Consider the following 22,500-nt stretch of genomic DNA (forward strand, 5'->3'; position numbering starts at 1 on the left):
ATATTTTTTTCTATGGCACATTAATAAGGGGACAATTATGCACTTAGTGCCATATTGAACTAGATTTTGTTTTTTTGTGTGTGTTTTAAGGCAAATCTATAGTCTAAAGGTAAACATGCTGAGTCATAATGAATGACCCTCTAGCATTGCTAAAAATGCAATAGACAAAATCTTAAAACCATATCATGCTATGTATTACATAATAATTGTTCAATTTATTGTAAACCTCTTCTCTCCATTAAATATGTTTTAGTATTACGTTCTGGTCTCCATAAGATAATGTAACATTTGGGGAGAAATATACAACCTAAAACCCCGGCACTGGAGCTCAGTATGGCGAATATCTCTACAGCCACCATGTACTTTCCTCTGGTGCTCAGATAGGCTGGGATCATGGCAATCCACACACTGCAGAACACCAGCATGCTGAAGGTGATGTATTTGGCCTCATTAAAACTGTCTGGTAAAGACCTCACCGTGAAAGCCAGAACAAAACTTACAGCTGCCAGAAACCCCATGTAACCAAGAACAGAATAAAACCCAATAGCTGACCCTTCATTACACTGAACAATGATCTTGTCCTGATAAGAAGAGGTGTCCAGTTCTTTGAAGGGAGGAGAGACTGACAGCCAGATGATACAAATTATAACTTGAATTGATGAACATGAGATGACTATGGCATTAGAAAGTTTGGTTCCTAGCCAGTGTTGCCACAAACTGCCAGGTTTGGTGACTTTAAATGCTACACAAACTATAATGGTTTTTGCAAGAACACAAGAGATGGAAATCGTGAAGAGGATTCCAAATGAAACTTGGCGTAACAAGCAGGATATATCATTAGGGCATCCAAGGAATAAGTAAACACAGAGGAAACTCAGCATGATGGAGATCAGAAGGGTGAAGCTCAGGTTCCTGTTGTTGGCTTTTACAATGGATGTGTCTTGGTGTGAAATAAAGACCAGTAATATCAGTCCAGTCATAGCACAAAGAATGGAGGAGAACAAGGCAAAGACCATTCCTAGAAGGTCATTAGAGTAAGACAGGAAACTCAGCAGTTTCGGGACACAGCGATCCTTCTTCTCATTGGGCCATTCATCATATCTGCATTGTTGGCAATTTTCACTGTCTGGAAGATAAAAAAAGGACACATAAATAATGTTCCATATCATTCAGTGATGTATAGTTCATATTATTCATTTGACTAGAAGGTTGGTTTCTTTAACAGTTTTGTATGGCTTAGCAATTTTCTAAATAAATAAATATCAGTCCAAATGTGTTCATGCGTATTGAATGTTTGTAAGAACAAGTGTCTGGGGAAAAGTATTTGTCTTTTTGTAGGCTATTCTCTGGGTACCAGGCTTGTGGAAAGGGACAATCAATAAAAATTGGAAGTATAAATTAGTCCAAAAAAAGTCCATAAAAAAGTCCATAGAAAGTCCATCAAAATCCATATAGAGCCCACAAAGATGGTAGCTTTGTGTAGGAGCAAGAAGACAGCTCTGGAGGATGACACTGAAAGAGAACACAAGCGCCTACTAAGTGTAGGTTTCGAAAACTTTAATAGGTTAAAAAAGGGTGTTACTCACAAAAGTGATAAAATCACAGGCACATAGGTAGTGACACTGCACATCTGACCCTGTGTGTCATCTTGGACTGGGGGAACATATATCAGATGGTACAGGTTGACTGAACCAGGCTCGGTGTCTGCGGTCTGGTGAGCCAGTGGTTTCTGGGGCTTCAGGCCATCGGCTTGAAGAAGGAGTGCATGATCCGCAAATGCGTTGTCGGCCTCCTCGTGTCAGATTCAGAAGTGACATCACACCAGCCCCGCTGTGGGTTCCATGAGATCCGGAACCACCGGAAACCACCAACTCACCAGACCACGCACCCCGAGCCTGGTTCAGTCAACCTGTAACATCGGACGTATGTTCCCTCAGTCCAAGACGACATAGATGTGCAGTGTCACTACCTATGTGCCTGTGATTTTATCACTTTTGTGAGTAACAGTCCTTTTCAACCTACTAAAGTTTTCCAAAGCTATACTTAGTTACATAGTTACATAGTAGGTGAGGTTGAAAAAAGACACACGTCCTTCAAGTCCAACCTATGTGTGTGATTATGTGCCAGTATTACATTACATATCCCTGTATGTTGCGGTCATTCAGGTGATTATCTAATAGTTTCTTGAAGCTATCAATGCTCCCCGCTGAGACCAACGCCTGTGGAAGGGAATTCCACATCCTTGCCGCTCTTACAGTAAAGAACCCTCTACGTAGTTTAGGGTTAAACCTCTTTTCTTCTAATTGTAATGAGGGCCACGAGTCTTATTAAACTCTCTTCTGTGAAAAAGTTTTATCCCTATTGTGGGGTCACCAGTACAGTATTTGTAAATTGAAATCATATCCCCTCTCAAGCGTCTCTTCTCCAGAGAGAATAAGTTCAGCGCTCGCAACCTTTCCTCATAACTAAGATCCTCCAGACCCTTTATTAGCTTTGTTGCCCTTCTTTGTACTCGCTCCATTTCCAGTACATCCTTCCTGAGGACTGGTGCCCAGAACTGGACAGCATACTCCAGGTGCGGCCGGACCAGAGTCTTGTAGAGCCGGAGAATTATTGTTTTATCTCTGGAGTTGATCCCCCTTTTAATGCATGCCAATATTCTGTTTGCTTTATTAGCAGCAGCTTGGCATTGCATGCCATTGCTGAGCCTATCATCTACTAGGACCCCCAGGTCCTTTTCCATCTTAGATTCCCCCAGAGGTTCTCCCCCCAATGTATAGATTGCATTCATATTTTTGCCACCCAAATGCATTATTTTACATTTTTCTACATTGAACCTCATTTGCCATGTAGTCGCCCACCCCATTAATTTGTTCAGGTCTTTTTGCAAGGTTTCCACATCCTGCGGAGAAGTTATTGCCCTGCTTAGCTTAGTATCGTCTGCAAATACAGAGATTGAACTGTTTATCCCATCCTCCAGGTCGTTTATAAACAAGTTAAATAGGATTGGTCCCAGCACAGAACCCTGGGGAACCCCACTACCCACCCCTGACCATTCTGAGTACTCCCCATTTATCACCACCCTCTGAACACGCCCTTGTAGCCAGTTTTCAATCCATGTACTCACCCTATAGTCCATGCCAATGGACCTTATTTTGTACAGTAAACGTTTATGGGGAACTGTGTCAAATGCTTTTGCAAAATCCAGATACACCACGTCTCCGGGCCTTCCTTTATCTAGATGGCAACTCACCTCCTCATAGAAGGTTAATAGATTGGTTAGGCAAGAACGATTCTTCATGAATCCATGCTGATTACTGCTAATGATATCGTTCTTATTACTAAAATCTTGTATATAGTCCCTTATCATCCCCTCTAAGAGTTTACATACTATTGATGTTAGGCTAACTGGTCTGTAATTCCCAGGGATGTTTTTTGGGCCCTTTTTAAATATTGGTGCTACATTGGCTTTTCTCCAATCAGCTGGTATCATTCCAGTCAATAGACTGTCTGTAAAAATTAGGAACAACGGTCTGGCAATCACCTGACTGAGTTCCCTAAGTACACTCGGATGCAAGCCATCTGGTCCCGATGATTTATTAATGTTAAGTTTCTCAAGTCTAATTTTAATTCCGTCCTCTGTTAACCATGGAGGTGCTTCCTGTGTTGTGTCATGAGGATAAACACTGCAGTTTTGGTTACTGAAGCCCCCGATTCACTCGTGAAGACTGAGGAGAAGAATAAATTCAATACCTTTGCCATCTCCCCATCCTTTGTAACCAGATGTCCTTCCTCATTCTTTATGGGGCCAATATGGTCTGTCCTCCCTTTTTTACTGTTTACATACTTAAAGAATTTCTTGGGATTTTTTTTGCTCTCCTCCGCTATGTGTCTTTCATGTTCTATCTTAGCCGTCCTAATTGCACTCTTACATTTCTTATTGCATTCTTTATAAAGTCTGAATGCTGAGGATGATCCCGCAACCTTGTATTTTTTGAAGGCCTTCTCCTTTGCTTTTATATGCATTTTTACATTGGAGTTAAGCCATCCAGGATTTTTGTTCGCTCTTTTAAATTTATTACCCAATGGGATACATTGGCTAATGCCCTTATTTAATATGCTCTTAAAGCAAACCCATCTCTCCTCCGTATTCTTTGTTCCTAATATTTTATCCCAATTTATGCCTTTTAGCAAGGTTTGCAGTTTAGGGAAGTTGGCTCTTTTGAAATTCAGTGTCTTTGTGTTCCCTTCATGTTTCCTATTTGTGTGATTTATACTGAAACTAATTGACTTGTGATCGCTGTTACCTAAATTGCCCCGTATTTCCACATCTGTGATCAGGTCCGTATTGTTGGTAATCAGTAGATCCAGTAATGTTTTATTTCTAGTTGGTGCGTCTACCATCTGACCCATAAAATTGTCCTGCAAGACATTAAGGAACTGGCGAGCCTTAAATGAATGCGCGGTTCCCTCCGCCCAGTCTATGTCTGGATAATTAAAATCTCCCATTATGATAACACTTCCCATCCTTGCTGCTAATCCAATTTGTGATAGTAGATCCGTCTCCACTTCCTCCCTCAGGTTAGGGGGCCTATAGCATACTCCCAGTATTATTTTCCCCTTAGCTTCATCCCTTTGGAGCTCTACCTATAAGGATTCCACCTCCTCTCTAGCTCCCTCAGTGATGTCATCTCTCACATTCGCTTGTACATTATTCTTGATATATAGGCATACCCCTCCCCCTTTTTTACCCTCTCTATCCTTGCGGTATAGGGTATACCCTTGAATCTTTGCCAGCCAATCATGAGAGCTGTTGAACCAGGTCTCTGAAATTCCCACAAAATCCAAATCCTCCTTGTACAACAGTATCTCTAGTTCACCCATCTTGTCTGCCATGCTCCTGGCATTGGTGAACATGCCACATAGTTTAGACCGGACGCATATTGTCCTCGTATTGGGTGTTTAAAGATTGCAACTAGGACTTGCTACTATACTCACCTTGTGTTTTTGTGCTTTGGTTAACCTACCACTAATGCCCCCAATACTACCCTCTGGAATATCTTCCGCGCTGGCTATCACTGTCTCTGGACCCTCCCCCCATCGCCTAGTTTAAAAACCCCTCTAACTTTTTGGCCATCTTCATTCCCAGCAGATCTGCACCCTCCTCATTTAGGTGCAGTCCATCCCTTCTATAGTACCGGTTACCGACTGAGAAGTCGGCCCAGTCCTCCAGGAACCCAAACCCCTCCTTACTGCACCAGCTCTTCAGCCACTTGTTTACTTCCCTAATCTCCCTCTGCCTTTTCTGGTGTGGCTCGATGTACCGGTAGTATTCCTGAGAATACTACCTTGGAGGTCCCTTTCCTCAATTTAGCACCTAAGTCCCTAAAATCGTTCTTTAGGACACTCCATCTGCCTCTGACTTTGTCATTGGTGCCAACGTGCACCATGACAGCCGGGTCTTCCCCAGCCCCTCCCAGTAATCTGTCCACAAGATCCGTGATGTGCCGAACCCGAGCGCCCGGTAGACAACATACTGTTCGGCGCTTCAGGTCTTGGTTACAGATTGCCCTCTCTGTCCTTCTAAGAATTGAGTCCCCTACCACCAGAATCTGTCTTTCCCTTCCCTTTGCTGCCCCCCCACTCTCACTAGAGGAGTTCTTCCCCTGGCAGCTAGGAGAGTCCCTCATCTCCAGCAGTGCTGGTCCCTGACTGGTTTCACCAATGTCATTCAATGGAGCGTACTTATTGGGATGCTCCAGTCCTGGATCGGCCTCTCTGGCACTTCCCTCTCTACCCCTCCTGACTGTCACCCATCTACTCTTTAGCTAGTGCCTGCACCTCTTTGTCTCCACCCGCCTCTGTGCTGGCCCCTGCCGGCACCTGCCGTGTACATTCCTGGCTCACCTTTAGTATGGAGGGACATCTCAGTGCTGACAGTTGCTTCCCCAGATTCAGAACCTGGGCTTCCAGGGAGACAATGTGCTTACATTTTGCACAGCAGTATTCATATTAGTAGGTGCTTGTGTTCTCTTCCAGTGTTCTCCAGGGTCTCTGCCTCCTGCTACTGTCAATCACAGCCAGTGAGCCAATGAGGAGAGAGTGGGCTGAGCCGTGCTCTGTGTCTGAGTGGGCAGAAAGAGCATCGGCTCGAAAGTGAGCCTGCTTGGTTGCCCCAATAGCAAGCTGCATGTTATGGGGGGACTTGGCAAGAGGGAGGGGCCAGGAACGCCAGTGGAGGATCCAAGAAGAGGAGGCTACTTGGTGCAAAACCTTTTCACAGAGCAGGTAAGTATAACCTGTTGAAAAAGGGGCACGGCTTGCTGACCATCCAAGCGCGCATGCCCAAGAAACGTGTCCATTGCTGATGACGTCATCCCCCTGCAGCCAGCAGTCTCGTGCGGTCCAAGCCTCGTTCTGAGGCCGCTCCTCTGTGTATGCAGCCGCCATACCATATCCGGAAGACTTGTCCTACATCCACGGCAGAGACTATCTACTAGGCACAGGATCGGTAGCGCCATCCCTGACAGACTACCATGCTTGTTTTTAACTACTGCAATGTGAGTTTACCTATGTTATATTAAAAGTATTTTTACCCACAAAAACGACTGCACCCAGAGGCACCTCTCTACTTGTTGTCTTTCAGCCTCGAGAATATGGTTTCTTTCTCATCATAATGGCAGCCCTGCTTGCTTCTTTTACACAAGAAAAGGGTTCCCCTAGGTGGACTTTTCCGGCACTTGCATAATAGAAAAAAATTAGAAGTAGAAACTATAATACATCATAAAAGGGCATAAATTTTATTCAATTAGGATAATACAATTATTAAAAACAAAGTGGATATCAACAGTAACAAAGTAGTACTAATAGGTAAATAACATGGAACAATCAAGCGATAAGCAATAGTGAAGGTAAACCTCTTTTCAAGCCCGACGCGTTTCGGGATGTTTAGTGTTTTTAGAGTCCTTCTTCAGGGGCATGGTCGAAAAGAGGGGTTCATCTGAATATATTGAAAAAATATGTATGAGTAAGATTGGGAGAGTGTAAAACAAAAATCAAATAGTACATAGGTTATCAGTAGATATCCAATAGGGGATTTAAATGATCCATTGATCACCTACCTGAGAGAGTTCCATTAACCGCTTGTGGGGGGAAGTTTAAAAAAGCCACTGAAAGAAAGCGGGGTGGCAGTGGGCAATTAAGGATGTAATAAGTATAAGTGCTAAATTTAGATGGTATAAGCTGCAGGAAGAAAAGCAGTCATCTCCATAAAGGAGTGTCACACTAAGCCCATCCCGCCCGAACCCGGGCATGCGCAAGCCAGAGCGGTAAGCTGAGGTCACAGGAAGGCGCCCCTAAAAAATGAAAAAATTGAAGTACCTTAGCAGAGATACAATATGTATAGAGGATAAATGCAAAAAATAATGACAGACCAAAAAGGTGTACAAAGAGTATGTATCTATATTTTATGTATATATTGGAGTGGTAACTGTCAAATATACGCATGTAACTTACCAAATATTTAAGGCAGGGTAACAGAAGAGGAGGTTAACTAGCAAAAATAATCTACCTTATAGGAAGCAGAGGTAATAAAAGTACGTGTATATATGATAATGTATAGAGTAAATTGATGCATAATAGGAAAAATATCTGAATAGAGATGTATAATGGGGAAGTATATGTCCCAATTAAAGCATACATAATAAGAAATATAATGGTAAAGGACTAAAGAGCTTTGAGCAGAATTGGCATCAAGATATGAAGTTCATATATCAAAAACCAAATATGAGACTAGAGCTGAAATAGCCGTGTGTATAAATTCCCCTTAGCCTGCAGGAGATAGAATATAATCAGAGCAGGATAAAAGGTAGTAAAGAGACAAAAAACAACAATACTCCTGTAGCCCAAGAAGAATCAATAATAAGAGGGGAAATATAATGCAATGATAATCATGGTCATGAAGGGGGAGAAAAATGAACAAAAAAGTAAATACACATACCTAGGAGGGTAAGAGTGTAGACACGGCCAACCACGCAAACCTGCATCCAGCGTACAGAGCGCTATAGCAGAGAGTGAGTGGGGCCGGTTTAAATGTATGACAGGCTCCAATCAGCTGGCGTCAAGAAGACGCTCAGCTGTGTAATGAGGGCCGTCAGCTGGGACGCCTAATAAAACCTCCCGGAGCGAGGGTGCGCGGCGCCGCCCCCACCGCGCATGCGCGAGAGCGCAATGACGTTGGAGCGACGTCGCGCACACCCGCTCCACCGACACGGAAGTGCCCTTCCAGCGAACTGGGCATGCTCGCTGGAGTGGCAACATGGAGGCGGTGGGCGCAAGGTGGAGCTACGCCCAGCAACCTCCCTAAGTCCCGCCCCAGAAAGAAAAACAGATCTGGGGCGGTTTTCCGTGCCGGGCCACCGCTCTGGCTGAACACGCCCTGGGGGGGGCAGGGGAGCGACAGAGTAGACTAAAACAAAAGGAGCATATAAGAATGTATACATCCTAGACAAGATGGGAAAAATTACACGACGGAAAAGGGGAATATGGGAAAGTAAAGAATAATAATGTGGGGATTCAGGACGAACTAAGCAATAATAAATTGAAAGAATAAAAGGTATGGGAAATTTAAACGTTAGCCCTGCTGGATCTCAGTGGCATAAATGAAGGTATATGGAGAGAGGACTGGGACATGTCGCAAGGTAGTGAAGTCATAAACAAGGGGGAATAAACAAAATTAAATATTAAACAATATAATAATGAGGTAAATACAAACGAGTAATATGATCTCGTCATACAGGACATTACAAGATAGAAACATCAACAAAAGCCTCAAGTGAGAAATCTGGCATAGAGTAACAGAAGACTTAACCACAGGTTGAAATATGGTTAATACTGACACAGAATAGAAAGACAAGCAAATGGCATATATACAAAACAAAACAAAACAAAAGGGAGGTTCCTAAAGGGGAACCAACCGAGCTGATTGTATAGATCTGATACAAGGTACCCTGAAAAACGCTGGTCAATATATTGGAGTGCACAGTAACGGGGAAAAAAAAAAAAAAGGGGACAGGGAGGTATGTATGAGGCCCGACAATCAGCTAGGTGTACAAAGTTAAATGTGATAACAAAAAAGGGGACACAGCAAATGAAGGGAAGGAAAGGGGAAAAGAGACCTGGAAATAGGGAGGAGAGGAAAACAAGGAATTATCTTTCCATTCCTCCGGAATTAAAACCTTCTAAAAAGGGTTTAAAGCAAACAGCCTCGTTGAGGCCTGGGGGTATAGTGGCCTTTAATAAGTGTATCCATTTTAGTTCTCGCTGGAGTAAAATTTTATTCCAGTCGCCCCCTCTGGGGTTAGGGTGTATGCGATCCAGAATCAAAAACCTGATAACGGGAAACTTGCCCCCATGTACCAAGGCCACATGCCGGCCCAGAGGGAGATCCGGGTCAGCTGTTTTCATAGACAAAATATGTCTATATGCTCTTTGCCAGAATTCAAGTTTGGTCTTTCCTATATAAAAGCAACCGCAGTTACACTGGAGTAGATAAACCACTCCAGTGGTCCTGCAGTTGGCAAAATGTCTAGGAAAGAAGGTTTTCCCATTAGGGAGGGTAGGGTTTCTCTGGGTCAGCATGTAGCCACAATAGTGGCAAGTGCCGCAGGCAAATGTGCCCCTGTATTTGCAATGAGTTGTTGTTGGTCTAAATTCGCTGTTGGTGATTTTGTCCCCGATAGAGGTCGCTCTCCTAAAGGTAAAAGCGGGTTTTTCTGGCACTAAGTGGCCCAGACTGGGGTCAAGAACCAATAAGTGCCAATATCTTTCAATTATTCTTTTGACTTGTTCGTGTTGTTCATTATAAGTTGTAATTATACTAGGATGGCGTATATCTCTTTGTTGTTTCGTAGAATGGAGAAGCGTTTGTCTGGGTTTGTCCATTGCTTTTTTAAAAGCCTTTTTTAGACATTTGTGAGAGTATCCGCGTATTAGTAATCTGTCTCGTAAGGCAGCGGCTTCTTTCAGGAAGGTTTCGTTATCAGTGCAGTTGCGCTTGATCCTGATGTATTGCGAGTAGGGTATGGAATCAATTAGAGGTTTTGGATGGAAGCTAGCAGCATGCAATATAGTATTGCCAGCCGTGCTTTTTCTAAAGAGCTTCGTGGAAAGCTTGCCTTGTCCATCTTTGAAGACTTCAATGTCTAAGAAGGTTACATGAGTGTTGTTAAAGGACATAGTGAATGTCAAGTTGAAGTCATTTTTATTGATCTTACCCTCCTAGGTATGTGTATTTACTTTTTTGTTCATTTTTCTCCCCCTTCATGACCATGATTATCATTGCATTATATTTCCCCTCTTATTATTGATTCTTCTTGGGCTACAGGAGTATTGTTGTTTTTTGTCTCTTTACTACCTTTTATCCTGCTCTGATTATATTCTATCTCCTGCAGGCTAAGGGGAATTTATACACACGGCTATTTCAGCTCTAGTCTCATATTTGGTTTTTGATATATGAACTTCATATCTTGATGCCAATTCTGCTCAAAGCTCTTTAGTCCTTTACCATTATATTTCTTATTATGTATGCTTTAATTGGGACATATACTTCCCCATTATACATCTCTATTCAGATTTTTTTCCTATTATGCATCAATTTACTCTATACATTATCATATATACACGTACTTTTATTACCTCTGCTTCCTATAAGGTAGATTATTTTTGCTAGTTAACCTCCTCTTCTGTTACCCTGCCTTAAATATTTGGTAAGTTACATGCGTATATTTGACAGTTACCACTCCAATATATACATAAAATATAGATACATACTCTTTGTACACCTTTTTGGTCTGTCATTATTTTTTGCATTTATCCTCTATACATATTGTATCTCTGCTAAGGTACTTCAATTTTTTCATTTTTTAGGGGCGCCTTCCTGTGACCTCAGCTTACCGCTCTGGCTTGCGCATGCCCGGGTTCGGGCGGGATGGGCTTAGTGTGACACTCCTTTATGGAGATGACTGCTTTTCTTCCTGCAGCTTATACCATCTAAATTTAGCACTTATACTTATTACATCCTTAATTGCCCACTGCCACCCCGCTTTCTTTCAGTGGCTTTTTTAAACTTCCCCCCACAAGCGGTTAATGGAACTCTCTCAGGTAGGTGATCAATGGATCATTTAAATCCCCTATTGGATATCTACTGATAACCTATGTACTATTTGATTTTTGATTTTTGTTTTACACTCTCCCAATCTTACTCATACATATTTTTTCAATATATTCAGATGAACCCCTCTTTTCGACCATGCCCCTGAAGAAGGACTCTAAAAACACTAAACATCCCGAAACGCGTCGGGCTTGAAAAGAGGTTTACCTTCACTATTGCTTATCGCTTGATTGTTCCATGTTATTTACCTATTAGTACTACTTTGTTACTGTTGATATCCACTTTGTTTTTAATAATTGTATTATCCTAATTGAATAAAATTTATGCCCTTTTATGATGTATTATAGTTTCTACTTCTAATTTTTTTCTATTATGCAAGTGCCGGAAAAGTCCACCTAGGGGAACCCTTTTCTTGTGTTTATGTACTATTGGACGTGGCACGGCTTCTCTCCTAAATAAGTTGGTCTCCCTCTTTGTTGCTTGCTTCTTTTGGACGTTTTTACCCCTCCACTCCATCCTATAGCAACACATAGACTACTGTTTTGTGTATGCCATATGGATTGTCATTCTTTATGATTTGGTACTTCTTTTGTGTAGATTTGATCCTGTGAATTCCTGAGGTATTGCTCCTATACTTGCTATTCTAAGTATAAAATGTTTGTTATTTAAAAAAAACAAAACATCCTTTAACATTACTTGAAGTCAATTGGAGCCGAAAGTTAAAAACAGCTCTCGCCATTTTCTGCGCTAATAGGCAAGGGATTGCCAAACAAATGGCATGAGGGGCTGGATACTTCCCTGTGGGACACGTGCCGATGCAATAATATATTTTTTATTCTGTTTGATGCAGAGCATACATTTTAGTCATTCTTAATGTGAATCATTATAAATGCAAAACTCCAATAAATAACATGTATGGGCCTACTGTGCAACACTTAAAAGACAAAAGTGTGTTTAAATTGCCAACAAAATGACAACTCTCAGCTGCTTCATTCTGTTTGTAAACAAACAGCCAGAGGTTCCATCTATCTATTCCAGACTCTAATCCCTTCAGGTATGATATGGATTTTAGGAAACAAACAAATGGCAACTGCCCCAACCTATAACTGGCTTTAACAGCAAGGAGCACATGGTAGGGTGATGCATGTCAAACAAAACCAATGACAAATTCCCAGCTCACTTACCAGCCAGCCTGCAAAAAACCAAAGTGTCCTGTCTAATGCCCCGTACACACGGTCGGATTTTCCGATGGAAAATGTCCGATCGGAGCGTGGTGTCGGAAATTCCGACCGTGTGTGGGCTCCATCGGACATTTTCCCTCGGATTTTCCAACACACAAAGTTGGAGAGCAGGAGATAAAATTTTCCGACAACAAAATCCGATCGCGTCAATTCCGACCGTGTGTGGCCTGTTCCGATGCACAAAGTGCCACGCATGCTCAGAAGAAATTTCCGACACGGAACAGCTCATTCTGGTAAACTGAGCGTTCGCAATGGATACAGCACTTTCGTCACGCTGCAATGTTAAAAATGGTATAATACAGCGCACTCTCTTCTTCTTTATAATGTGACAAGAATAAAGTAGTTTTGCTGCTCATATTCACACAGACTTCTCACAAACTTATTTCGTTACTATTTATCGGGATTCCCTCAATATATTTTGATTTCTCACATCTGACAACATTTTTTTTTGTATTTTTTTTTTTTTTGGCTTTAATGTAGATTCTTTTTTTGTGTTTGTATTTTTTTGAAGGGTGTTATTTTTTGGGGGGATTTTTATTTGTACTCCCGAAAATGTTTGTGTGTGTTTTTTGTGACAAGTTCCCACAACACCCTTGATATGTTGTTCTATTTAATCTGTAGGAGATTGTTTGGTGTTGTCCCTTGTTAATTTCACATTTTATGTTAGAAATGTACCTGAATCGTCACCGACAAACTGTCCTTTTTGGATGAAAACACACACAGGAGAGTATAATTTCCAAAAAAAAATTTTATTAAGGGGTCACAACTAAACAAAGAGGGAGGCAACGCTTGAGAAACAGCAGAAGTGGGTGAAGCCTTGGACCCCCAGGGCAGACATCAATTATTTAAAAGCAAAATTGGTGACCTGAGGAGTCCTTATCTAAGGGAGGGCAGTCTGGTCCAGAAGTCCCAGAGATCTGGAAAGCAGCAGATAACATCTGTGTCCCCAGGCTGTGGTCATACAAGAGACTGCAGCTTCTGTCAGACCAGACTGAACCAAGGGCCATCACTCTCAGGTCTTCTTTCCATGCTTCCTTCCACGCGGTGGCTGTGGTGGTGGAGTTGTGGCAGCAGGAGGAGGAGGAGGAGGATGGTCCAACTCAATGACATCGGTCTTGGGTGTTAGTTCCCCACTCACACCCTTACGTAGGACTTTATACATAAGGTCCTCACAGAGCCTGCGTTGACCCTCCTGCATGCCCTGCAGTTTTGTGGCAGCCATGCAGGCAAAGGCCTCTTCAGGAGTGGGTAAGGTTCGTAGGGACGCCGAAGCCTCCTGAATGAGCCTGAACGCAGAATCCTGCACGGGGCTCGGAGTCATCTTCCTGGCTCTTTTATATGGAAGGCGGAGGGGAGGAACCTGAGATTCAGTCAGGCTGCGACTGGTCCCGGGCTTCTCCTGGCTGACACTTAGCCCCGCCTCCTCCTGGCTGCCACTAATCCCCGCCTTCTCCTTACTGCCACATTCCACAACCTCCTCCTGGCTGAGGTCTTCCTGTGTATGAAAAAGGGACATAGTTTTAGTATTTTTCTCTTCAATCACACACAATTTTCACCTCCTGACTGTTGCAAATTGAATGTTAACAAATATAACAGACTATCCTTCTGAGCCCAGCATTTTTCATTCTTGTCCCAAATTTGGGTGCCCACTACTGTCTATTGATATGTAAAACACTTTTTTCAATCAGCAATTAGTGATTAATAATAACATCTATAGTAAACATCATTTCTGTATTGCCCAGAAATCAGTAGAACAATGCTATACCTGGCTCCAGTTGGGCTCCTCCACTTCTTTCTGGCTGGAAGGCCCAGGTTGGACATCGGAAGCCTCAGCTGGGGTGGAAGGAAGCGTGGAAGGAAGAGTAGAGAGGGATTCCCTGAGTTCAGTGTGGTCTGACAGAAATCGCAGTCTCTCATAGTACCACAGCCTGGGGACATAAACTTCATCTGCTGCAGCTCCGGACCTCTGGGAATCTGTGACCTTCTTGCGCTCCCTTAGATAAGTGCTCCTCAGGCCACCAATTTTGGCTTTTAAATAAGAGATGGTTGCTGTGGGGACCACCGGCTTCACCAACTCCAGCAGTTTCTCCAGCGCTGCCTGCCTCTTTTGTTTATGGTTATAGTGGGGGTGTCTCACTTGCCACAGACAGGGCAGCTCCCTGTATTTGTCAATGAACAGGGGGAGGAAATTGTGGTCGTTGAACCCATCCATTTTCTATGCAAGACACAACACAAGAAAAACCCTAATGTCAGGCCAAACTCCCCTAATCTTGTTACAATATAGACTTCCATTTCGAAGCAGTATAGGCCCAAGTTTAGATCCTACCTTCGTTATCACGATCGGCGCCTCCGATGCTCCTTCCCCCGCTCACAGATCGTACGTAAGACGCACGCGTGTTACGCTTTATACACACTGCGCATGCGTGTAACTCCGCCCGCCCCTGACGTTCTTTCTAGTCTATTCCCCGCCCCTTTTCATTCGGCGCAGTGGGGGAAGAGCACATGGCGGAGACACAGCAGGTGCGTGCTAATTGTAGCAACGATGAGGAGGAGGAGGAAAGGCCGGATCCGGACACGTCCCAATCCAGAAGGAGATTTAAGGACTCAAATATGTCCTTTGGGGAGATGTTGGAGATGGTGGACATCCTGAAGAGGGCCGACTATGATGGGAAGTATGGACCTTACCCCAACCCCAATGTCAGAAAGGCCAAGATCATGGCGAAAGTGGTCAGGAGTCTGCACCGGAATTTCGGGGTACGACGATCGAAAGATCAGCTCAGGAAGCGGTGGTCGGACCTCAAATTATGAGAACATGAGCAGTACAGAAAGATCCGGAGAGTGCTGCAAAAAAGTAAGTAGTTGTGCTGTGTTCCTATTCTTTATGTTTATTACGTTCGTGCTGCTCCATGAGCTTTTAGGAACTGTTGTACAGTTTAAAATGGCAACTTTCAGGTTCATGGGCACATTATTCGTTTGTATCAAACATTTTTCTTTCGGACTATAAAATACCATTGTTTAGGCCATATGCATTTGGCCACCATTTTTACGTCCTATACTTGTCTTAAAAGAATTGGGTTGTGTAGATGGCTTTGTTACTAGAATGAAATGCAAACTAGATTCTGTATAAGGAGAGGACACTGAGCAGCTGTTTTCATATCTGGACACTGGAGCACTAGTGTGGGACACAAGAACACCATTTTTATTAGGGGGCCACACAGGTGCTCCAGTGTATACTATAGGGGGGGGGGGGCTACATCTGTGAAGCTTGTACCAAACAGGTAAAGTATTGCAGCTTGACAAAGGACACTGAAAATGCTACATTTTTGAACTCTGCTAAAATTGACAATTGTACCCCACTTCCAAGCAATGTTTCCTATTTATAGTTCTGCCATCAAATATCTGTGTGCTAATTATACCATTTTGTTTTACATAGGGGAGAAAAGACTCGGAGGACACCCCTCATCCGAGGAGACCAGAGCCCCCCCCCTGGAAGAAGGGGAAATCCCCCCAACACAATCTGAGCAGGAGGAAGAAGACGTGGTGGAACTAGTCACCACAACAGGTGACTGTCTGCGACCACAGGCTCAGGTAAGAGATGGATGCCGTCATATTTTTGAGACCTCATTTTTTTTTGGGGTTCCTCTCTTTTTAGGTGATCGTGATGTTGTGGATCCAGATCCTTTCACATCCGAAAGTGCCCAGATCCTGATCGGGGAGATCATGGGGTGTAATTTACACATCAAGAAAAACATCAATGATGTTATTCCAAAAAATAAAAACATCATTGATGTTTTGGGGCGAGTTTAAAGCCCCTCCAAATCACTTTGTTTTTTGGTGTGCTACAATGTGCAAAATGTTTTTGTGATTTTTCACAAAGCAAAATTTGTAGGATGCACACAGTGAGTCAACATGTGCTATCTGCCATCACGGGAGATCAATGGACGCCTTTTGGGGGTGCAACCCCTTCCTCAATAATAAAGTAGCTGAGAGGAAGGGGTTGCTCCCCCAAAACACGTCCCTTGATCCCCCATGATGGCAGGTCGCACATGTTGACATTGGTAAATTGGTGTGCATCTTCCAAATTTGGCTTTTCCTGGGGTGACTTCACCCCATATTAACGCAATATCAAACACAGTTCCTAAATACTCATGTCTGATATTGCCTTCAAGTTCTACCAAATGTGACATTTGTAAGTTCAAGATTTGTGTCTTTCTTGTTGGTTTTACACAGGCTTGTTTTCTCGTAAATGGACATTTCTATTTTTGATAATGCTACCCCAAAAATTGTTATACAACAAACATGTTGGTTTGTTTGAAAAACCTTTGGTAAATGCACATGTGATTGTGCAGGTATAGAAAAGTTTGTTAAGCAAGAATGTGTGGATTATTGTCTCAACGCTACAACACTTTTGGGGTGATGTCATTGGTGTTTTCAGAGAAAATGGGGGTTATTTACTAAGGGCAAATCCTCTTGGCACTACAAGTGCAGTTTCAGTGCAGTTGCAACTGCGCTTGTAGTGAAATGTGTTTTTGCATTTAGTAAATAACAGCCAACAGTGCTTTGTATAAGGTTACACAATCATGCCATTTTCTGGACTCAACACATTTCTGTCAGGGTCAGTTAAAACAAACACAAGCAGTAAATGTCCACAAAGAATTTTTTTTTTTTTTTTTAATAGAAAAAGGCTTCACATACTTGCTGGCATATTGATGGCCCCCCTACCCGCAAAGAACTCCAGGTAGCGTAACCGGACATCACGGGCACTCAGGGAGGGCAAGCCAGGACGGCCGCTTTTAAGCGCCGTCAGTGTTTCAGGTATCACTCCGGCCTCAGGCCCAAGTGAGCCAGCATAGTTGGCCGAATGTTTCCTTAAAAAGTTATGGAGAATACAGCACGCCAGTATAATATGGTTCAGTTTATACTCCACCATATGGATGGGTGTCATAAATAGGCGGAACCAGCTGGCCAGGATTCCAAATGTGTTCTCCACCACTCTTCAGGCTCTGGCCAGCCGGTAATTAAAAACCCTCTGTTCCGGGATGAGGGTCCTCATCAGGAATGGCCGTATCAGGTGGTCCCCCAGCGCAAACGCTTCATCAGCAACGAACACGAATGGGAGACCTTCCACATTGTCCTCTGGAGCTGCCAAGTCCAAGCTGCCATTCTGGAGATGCCTGTAGAACTCCGTCTGGGCGATGACTCCACCATCGGACATCCGGCCATTCTTCCCCACGTCCACATACAGGAAATCGTAAGTATCCGACACCACCGCCAACATCACTATACTATTGAACCCCTTATAGTTGAAATAGTACGACCCCAAGTTGGGTGGTGGGACGATGTGGATGTGTTTCCCATCAATTGCCCCTCCGCAGTTAGGGAAGTCCCACCGCTGGGCAAAGTGGGAGGCCACAGTCTGCCATTCCTGTGGCGTGGAAGGAAATTGTTGAGGGAAAAAATAAAACATTACTATTTTTGCTCAGAAACATGGCAAGCAGATTAGGCACAAACATTATGGGGCAACCTCCAGATAGCATTTATTAAGGGGAATTTAACAACGCCAAAGTATAAGGTACACCTATCATATTCCCCCTCCCCCCTCTCATGGGCCATTTCTAACATTATAGGGGGTGTGTGGAAATCTTGGACAGGTAACCCTCTTCACTTCATTGAGAGATGAATGCCTAAATAATGGGTATTACTTGGAACAGCCCCTCCTTAGTTACACTATTGGCAGCCCACTGGACAGGTAAGAAGTGTCATAATACAAAGATATAAATACACATTGTACACATTTGAGGACATTTGGACATTCTGCTATTACCTATCAAGATAATAATAGGATACAAAAACTTTAAACAGTACCATTGGAAAGTATACAGGGAGGCCCTTGCACTACATGCTTTGGGGAATTCATCCATAAATCTGAGCACTAAAGAGATGGGTATAGTGTGTATGGGTTTGGCAAAGTCAGCAGATAGATGATTGAGGATAGAAAATTGGGATCAGCTGACTTAGCAGTTGGGGGAGGGAGGGTTACTAAAAATTATTTGGGGACACCACCAAAAAAAAGCCTCTGGCACTCTGCCAGAATTTAAAGCAAAAATAACATTTCAAAACATTTTAGGGGGTGTTTGGGGTAAAGCACTACTATGGAGCTGAAACAATACATTGTTAAGTGACTACATGAGGTGAATATAGGCCAGGAGACACCATGCTGGGGAGGTTATTGAAGGGCAGATATGTATGAAGGACCTAAACTAATAATTACACAAAAATCCAGCATGCATGAGAACAAAGGGGACATTCACAGCATATTACAATCATGGTAATTAGGGAATGAGGAAAGAAATACAATATATTAGCAAACATTCAATACAATAAAATGTGATATTAAAGGATAAAAATCTTACCTTCATATACTCCTTCTGCAGGACCGGTATGATGGCAGAACAGGTCTCTGGGATGATGATCCCCAGAGCCTGGGGGGAGATGCCTGTTGAGAACTTCAAGTCCTGCAGACTTCTCCCTGTCACCAAATACCACAAGGTAGCGACGAGCCTCTGCTCCGGAGTGATGGCTTGCCTCATGCAGGTATCCTGCCTGCTAATATAAGGGGTCAGCGAAGCCAACAGATGGTGAAACACGGGGTCCGTCATCCTGAGAACGTTCCTGAAATCATCAGGATTATTCTCACGGATCTCACGGAGCAAAGGCATATGAGAGAACTGGTCACGCTGAAGCAACCAATTCTTGGTCCATGAACTCCTCCCCAACCTGTTCATGGACTGGACTTGTGTCAAGGTCAGGACCCCAACACCAAGCCCCCGCACAGCAAGAACTCTACGAGGAGTACGCATACGCAACATGGCTAGAAAACGGTTGGCTGCTCAGAACGAAGTAACAGAACGCACTGAAGAACAGCAAGGCCTGTGAAGAGCGACCTGAAAAACAGTAACGAACGAACAAGAATACAATGACTAATTAAAGTCACACAGAACTTGCTTGCACGCACTGAAGAGCAGATACAAACCCACAAGCACAAACTGAACGGCAGAAAACGATCTGAAAGCCACGAGTCTGAAAAAGCGCGAATCGTCTCTCACCAAACTTTTACTAACACGAGATTAGCAAAAGGAGCCCAAAGGGTGCCGCGCTTGGTTCTGAACTGGCCTTTTCTAGTCTCGTCGTACGTGGTGTACGTGACCGCGTGGTTGGCGATCAGAAATTCCGACAACTTTGTGCGACCGTGTGTAGACAAAACAAGTTTGAGCCAACATCCGTCGGAAAAAATCCTAGGATTTTGTTGTCAGAATGTCTGAACAAAGTCCGACCGTGTGTACGGGGCATAACAGTTCATGTTAAAAACAGGGGCTTAGTTTGCACATATTTGTAAGCTGCAGAGGCTGCGACAAGACACCCCAATATTATCTGCAGTCCTAACTCTATAAATGTTGAGAGCCTCCATAGTAGGAGCACATAAATAATAATGGATAGCTGGAAGGCAGGTAAGCCTGGAGTGAGCCCAGTCCTCCTTAAAGGCACATGGGTGCCCTGGACACCCAGCAAACAGCACAATTGTCCAGTGCCCCCACTCACCAAATAACCAATGGTACAAACAAACAGCAACTGCCCCAACCTATAACTAGCCTTAACAGCAAGGAGCACATAGATGGGCGATGCATGTCAAGCAAAAACAAAGAAAAATTCCCAGCTCTGCGTACTATTTTAAGAGAGAACCCCATGCAAAAAATACAAATTTTTTTATTATTATTATTACTATCAAGCAATAAAAATCTGTAAATCACACAACGTTTAAAACCACAAGCTGATTTACTGTGGACAATTTATAGCTGTATTTACATATCTTATTCATGAGCAATTGTGTTAATTTTCCTTAAAAATGCCAGAAGAATATGAAGAATATGAAAATAAAGCACATTATAAATCTCTACATGTTTCGTGAATACCCATTTATTTCCTAAAGATTGGATTCTACTGACATGGCTCCTACAATCTAAAAAAAACAAAATTTCAAAATGTGAACATACCAATAGTATTGGAACAAGCTATACTTGAAAGACATTGAATGCTATTCCAACCCCTGTAATTTGGTCATGAACGCACTACTTACAATTTAAAGCGTAACTCCACTTTTGTTGAGAAAAAACCATTCCCCTCTGGGTGATCTATGTACATTGCAAGGATTTTAACAAACTTTGTTGCAGATTCTTACCTTTTGTTATTCTAAAGAAATTCCTGTGTGTTCCTCTGTGCCCTTGTTCTAAGTGGGTCTAATGGGAGTGGTTTCATAACTATCAATCAGCTGTGCACCTGCAGAGCACTAGTGAGAAAATCTGCTGGGCCTGCATCCCTTTAGAAGTGTTCCTATTGGGAGTATCTCACCAAAAAAGGCAGACTTCTGGGAAAATTTGAGAGCCAATCACACAACCAGGAAATGATGTTTTGGGGGATGTTCAGTACACATTCTGTGTACAGAACACTACCAGGTAGCCAAAATTACAGAACTGAAAATTGAAAAGGAAAGGTATTTTTTAATAACATTCAAACACAATATGATTTGTGTCGCAATTGTATATGCTATATTATTATCTCTTTATTTGCTTATTTCCCCCATGGAAGTGGAGTTACTCTTTAAGTAGTACAGCTTAACATTAGTTGCCATTTTTCTTTCTTTTGGAGGGTCAGTAGGAATCATGATTGATGTGGATCTACATGGCTGGATGACGATGGATGTAGATCATAGTATTTTTTTTTTTTAACTAAAGGACTTAGCAGGGCTTTTTTTAATTTAACTTTATTTTTTTTGTGAATGAGTAGGGATACTATGTACCTCTTACTCATTCACATGGGAGGACGGTATATTATTGTTAAAGAGGCCTTCCAGATCTCTGTAAACCCCCAGCTCATAGACTCCCACAACTGCTGGGCCAGGTTTGTGGGAAAGAGTTCCTTGTCCTTCTCAACATGGGAACGAGGTGCTTTGCCAGGAGGGTTGGCCCCTGACAAGGTACCCCTCCACTTTTGAGGGCATGTGGCCTGGTATGGTTCAGGAAGGGGGGACAGTATATTCACCCCACACTTTCCTGGCCAGTTAAGCCGCATGGATGATTTGGTATGGATTTTTTGTAGGGACCTCATGCTTTTTTTTCCTTAATTTTTGTGTGGAATTCGTCTTTAAAATCCATACCAGACCCCAAGGGCCTGGTAAGAATTGTGGGGGAACCCTCATGACATTTTTTTAAACTATTCCCAGCTCCTTTCTCTTTCTTAAGTTTTTCATCTATACCAGACCCTTATTCTAGATGAGGGACTGGGATTGATGATAATGGGGATACCCACAGAAAAAAAAAATAAGCATGGGGTTTCCCCATAGTTTATACAGGCCCTTTAGATGAACTTCTGTGCAGCAAGCATATGTTTTGAACTGACGTTTGGACTGATTGTCCCTGCTAACAAACGGTGCCTAAAAGCTCATGAACAAATGCATGAGGGCTATTTAGGTTATGGAATTACCTCTTGGATTGTGACCTCTATCAACTATTAAAGTTATCTAACAAAAAATACTAATAATTCTATCAAGCAAACGTAGAAAAAGTTTTATCATGCTGTAAATCAAAGTAGTCCTCACTGTACAGACAGCACTTCAAGAGTAGACGTAGCGACATGACCAATTGCATTTTGAATGGTGTTTCCCATTTAATATTGAGTGAATATTTATTATAGACATGTGGAAGAAACAACATCTGTGATAGTATTCAGGTTCATATACCGCTGACATTCGATACCTCTCCCTCCGAGCACTGGGCACAGTCATAGCAGCAGGAGTGGATCCCCGGTCTTGGGACTTTCCTGGTTCCTGGCAAACAGTTTTCTGAACACTGAGACTTTGGGATCTGCAAACAAGGGAAGAGGCTACAGAGGTTTACATGCTGTGCTTAATTTTCTCTATGTTTTGAATCAAAGAATGTTGGGAATCAACAAAGAGTGGTGCAAGCACAATCTTGGACCACTCTTCTAAACATAAAAAATACATCAAATGTAAACACTTAAAAATCAGTAATCTTA

General features: G+C 42.8%; 1 protein-coding gene across 1 annotated transcript in view; it reads right to left on the reverse strand.

Moving 5' to 3' along the window:
- Window positions 1-215: 215 nt before the first annotated feature.
- Window positions 216-22,500, reverse strand: part of LOC141141100 (vomeronasal type-2 receptor 26-like) — a 166,324-nt gene continuing 144,039 nt past the window's right edge. The window contains exons 4-5 of the mRNA XM_073628810.1: window positions 22,205-22,328; window positions 216-1,126 (exon numbers count right to left, since the gene is read on the reverse strand). Coding sequence (XP_073484911.1) covers window positions 216-1,126; window positions 22,205-22,328 — 1,035 coding nt within the window. The remainder of the gene's footprint in view (window positions 1,127-22,204; window positions 22,329-22,500) is intronic.

The sequence above is a fragment of the Aquarana catesbeiana genome, linkage group LG04 (genome assembly GCF_042186555.1).
Source record: "Aquarana catesbeiana isolate 2022-GZ linkage group LG04, ASM4218655v1, whole genome shotgun sequence".
Lineage (NCBI taxonomy): Eukaryota > Metazoa > Chordata > Amphibia > Anura > Ranidae > Aquarana > Aquarana catesbeiana.